The 3,499-nt window shown below is 42.9% G+C and overlaps 1 protein-coding gene across 1 annotated transcript in view; it reads right to left on the reverse strand.

Annotated features, from left to right (window-relative positions):
- LOC102845519 (chromosome unknown open reading frame, human C15orf41) overlaps window positions 1–3,114 on the reverse strand; it is a 318,114-nt gene extending 315,000 nt beyond the window's left edge. The window contains exon 1 of the mRNA XM_006883042.1: window positions 3,014–3,114. Coding sequence (XP_006883104.1) covers window positions 3,014–3,114 — 101 coding nt within the window. The remainder of the gene's footprint in view (window positions 1–3,013) is intronic.
- Between the last annotated feature and the right edge of the window lie 385 nt (window positions 3,115–3,499).

Here is a 3,499-nt window from a genome sequence, read left to right on the forward strand (position 1 = left end):
AAGACCATGGCCTGGATTAGGTGCACTTTAGTCTCTAGACTGATACCGTTGTTTTCAGTGCTCTGGAGAAGTCCCTGACAGCAGATTTTCCCAACGCAATTCGTCTTTTGATTTCCTGACTGCTGATGTCAAAATTAAGAAGCTGTGCAAGCTGTAACTGTGAACAACCTCAATCTCTTCTCTATCTATCATGGTGCTGCCTATTAGCCCAGTGGTGAGAATCTTTGTCTTCCTGATGTTGAGCTTCAATCCATATTGCAGCAAGCGCTACAGGTCATCTTCAGTCTCAGCAAGCAAGGTTGCATCACCTGCAAAACGTAGGCTATTAATGAGTCTTCCTCCAATCCGGATGTCACCATCCTCCTTATAAAGCCCAACTTCCCAAATGATCTGTTCCGCATAAAGACTGAAAAGGTATGGATATAGTATACATCCCTGACGTACTCCTTTCCTGATTTTGAACCATGCAGTGTTTACTTGCTCTGTTCTGAGGGCTGCATCCTAGTTCAAATATAGCTTTTGCATAAGCACAATCGAGTGTGCTAGGATTCCCATCTTCCTCAAGGTCAGCCACAATTTATTGTGATCCACATAGCCAAATGCCTTTGCATAGTCAATGAAATGCAAATAGATATTCCTCTGGTACTCTGTGCTTTCTGCCAAGATCCACCTGAAATTGGTGACAATGTCTCTAGTGCCACAACCTCTTCTAAATCCATCTTGTAGTTCTGGTAGTTCTCTGTCAATGTACTGTTTCAGTCATTTCTGAATAATCTTCAGCAGAATTTTACTAACATGTGATACCAGTGATATTGTTCAATAATTTCCACACTCTGCTGATCACTTTTTTTTTAATGGAAATAAATATGGATCTCTTCTAGTCATAACTCTCATACACTGAACTTTATGACAGTTTAAATTTTCTAGAAATGTCTTCTTTAGTTGGCAAAATCTAATATCATTGAACAAACATGTATGGGGAGCTGTGAGAGGGTGAAAGCATTATAAACTAGAATTGTTGTTATGCATCATCTAGTGGGAACTGACCCATAGCTGATTCTCCAGCAGGTTTTCAGAAGCAGTTAATCAAACCAGAGGAGACTGCCCATCTGTCTCTCTTGGAGCAGAACCACATGCCTCTACTTGGCAGCTTCTTATCACTAAGTTATCACAGCTCCCTAAAAAAATAATAGTCTTTCTCTATCTGAGAGAATGTGTTCCAAGAACCCCCAGTGGATGCCTGAAACATAATGGTAGTATAGAAGTATGTTTTTTCCTACATCCAAAAACCAAAGGAAAGTAAATCCACCCCACATAGCCCACTATGACACCAGGGCTTCTTGTGCACACCTCTGATAAATTTCATTTCTATAAATTAGGCACCACGAGATATTAATAACACAGGAAAGGGGAAAGTTTTAATTTGTGGTTCATAGGGTCATTGAGTCTACCCTCATTTGCATAAGAGTAGACTCAAGGGCAACTAACAAAAACACAAAAATAAAATGTTCAGTGTAAAACCATACATGCACTGAAATACCACCATGGTCAATCTGAAAACAAATACTGCTACTGAGTACCTCTTGGGGGCTGACTAACTGGTGGGTAGTACATATATGGTGGATATGCTTGATAAGGAACAATTCACATATTGGGTGGACAGAACAGAATGGTGCACGATTCCTTTTTGCTACTTAGAATGGCATGCAATTAAAAATTCACAATCTGTTTCTTTCTGGAATTTTCCATTTAATTTTTTCAGATTGTGAATGACTAGTGGTAACTGAAACCACATACAATGAAACGGTGGATATGAGTATGCGGGACATGAATATAAGAAGAAACATTATTCAGGCGTGGCTGTTCAAATGGTTCATGATAAAGAGTGGATTCCTTGAAGTAGTCCTCTCTAGAAAGAGTCTGGGAAAGCTTGAGGTCCCTTTCAGGCATTACTGGTTTTACTGGTTGACATTCAACAAACAGTAGGGGCTTCTTTTAGGTCTTGCCATTGTTTCCAATTGCCAACTATTCAACATTCTCTCATTTTCTTTGAATCTACAATTTGTCTTTCCACTTTGAGCGAGCCCTTGCTACCTTAACATTCATAGCTCACATTTGTTAATTAACTATGAAGGTCTGGTGGAATAGTCCATAGGGTGTTGCCTTGCTAACAAAAGACTGCAACCATCTGACAGTTCAAATCCACCAGCAGCTCAGGGGTGGGGGGGAAGGTGGATTTCACACCTTCCAAAAACTCACTGTAACATCTGCAATAAGTTCAACCTGACCACAATGAGGGGTTGTTTTGTGGGGTTTTTTTAAGTCAATCAATTACTGAATACTTAAAGAAACAAAAAAACTAACAACCACAGAAACAAAAAGTAACTCATAGCCTTCAAGTCAGAAACACTCATTAGCTGACCCTCCAGCAAGGTTGTTTTGTTATGAACTGCCTAGTCAGAACTCACCCATAGCTGACCCTCCTATAGGTTTTCAAAGGCAATCAATCGCACAGGTGATTGTGGAGCTGCTGGTGGATTTTAACCACCTTTCTTTGGATTGGCAGCACAACTCCTTATCACTAAGACCACCAGAGCTCCCCACCAGAGGGTTTTTAGAGGTTGTAAATAGCACTGGAGGAGACGGCCCATCTTTCATCCAAGGAGCAGCTAATACATTCGAATGATGAGTTGGCAGCACAAAACCTTACCCACCCAGAACTCCCTGAACATTTTAAGTAACTCCTATCTACATCCATCATCTACTTTCTAGTAAATTTTGAATAAACATTTGTTGATTTTAATTGCCAGGCCTTGTAAAGCTGCTATGAACTCAAAAATTCCATGTGGAAAACAGGTGAAGGAAGCCTTTCTCCCACCATCCCTTGATCTGCTACCGCCTGACATATGTTCCTCCCCACTAATGTGGTGACACGTGGTTCCTAAGCGTTGGCTGGGTTGTCCAAACAGCACCACTGAAGGCAAGGAGCTGTGAAGGAGAGATGGGCACTTACCTGGGGAACCTCTGCTTCAGCTTCCTCAGGCTTTGCCTGGTAGGCGGCACAGACACTAAGCATTGGGCTATTTCCTCGTACTGGGCTTTAGTCAATATCATGTTGGGCCAGGGAACAGGATGTGGCGGGGACAAACAAGGAAAAAACACCCTGGAGCTCGAGCAGCCTTGGTGCCAGGGGATAGTGGATGAGCACACAGCTGCACGGCCCTGGGTTCACGTCTTTTCTGGCTTGCGCTTATCCCCTCTTCTTTCCTAGCTGCACAGCTAGGGCAGAGACTCGCTGCAATCCAGGCTTCACCCTGCAGCTCCGCGGCAGAGACTGGCTGTAGTTCGATTGCCCGACCTTGGCTTTCTGAGCAACCGCAGTGAGCCTGACTGAAGCTAAACAGCCGCCATGTCTGTTAAGGGCAGAGCAACCAGGAAGTAGTGGTGACTTGACGGGTGTCCGCATAAAGCTCAGCGGGCAGGTAATCTTCTTCATGCT

Source organism: Elephantulus edwardii, unplaced genomic scaffold (assembly GCF_000299155.1).
Source record: "Elephantulus edwardii isolate Elephantulus edwardi_28Jun2011 unplaced genomic scaffold, EleEdw1.0 scaffold00026, whole genome shotgun sequence".
In the NCBI taxonomy this organism is placed as follows: domain Eukaryota; kingdom Metazoa; phylum Chordata; class Mammalia; order Macroscelidea; family Macroscelididae; genus Elephantulus; species Elephantulus edwardii.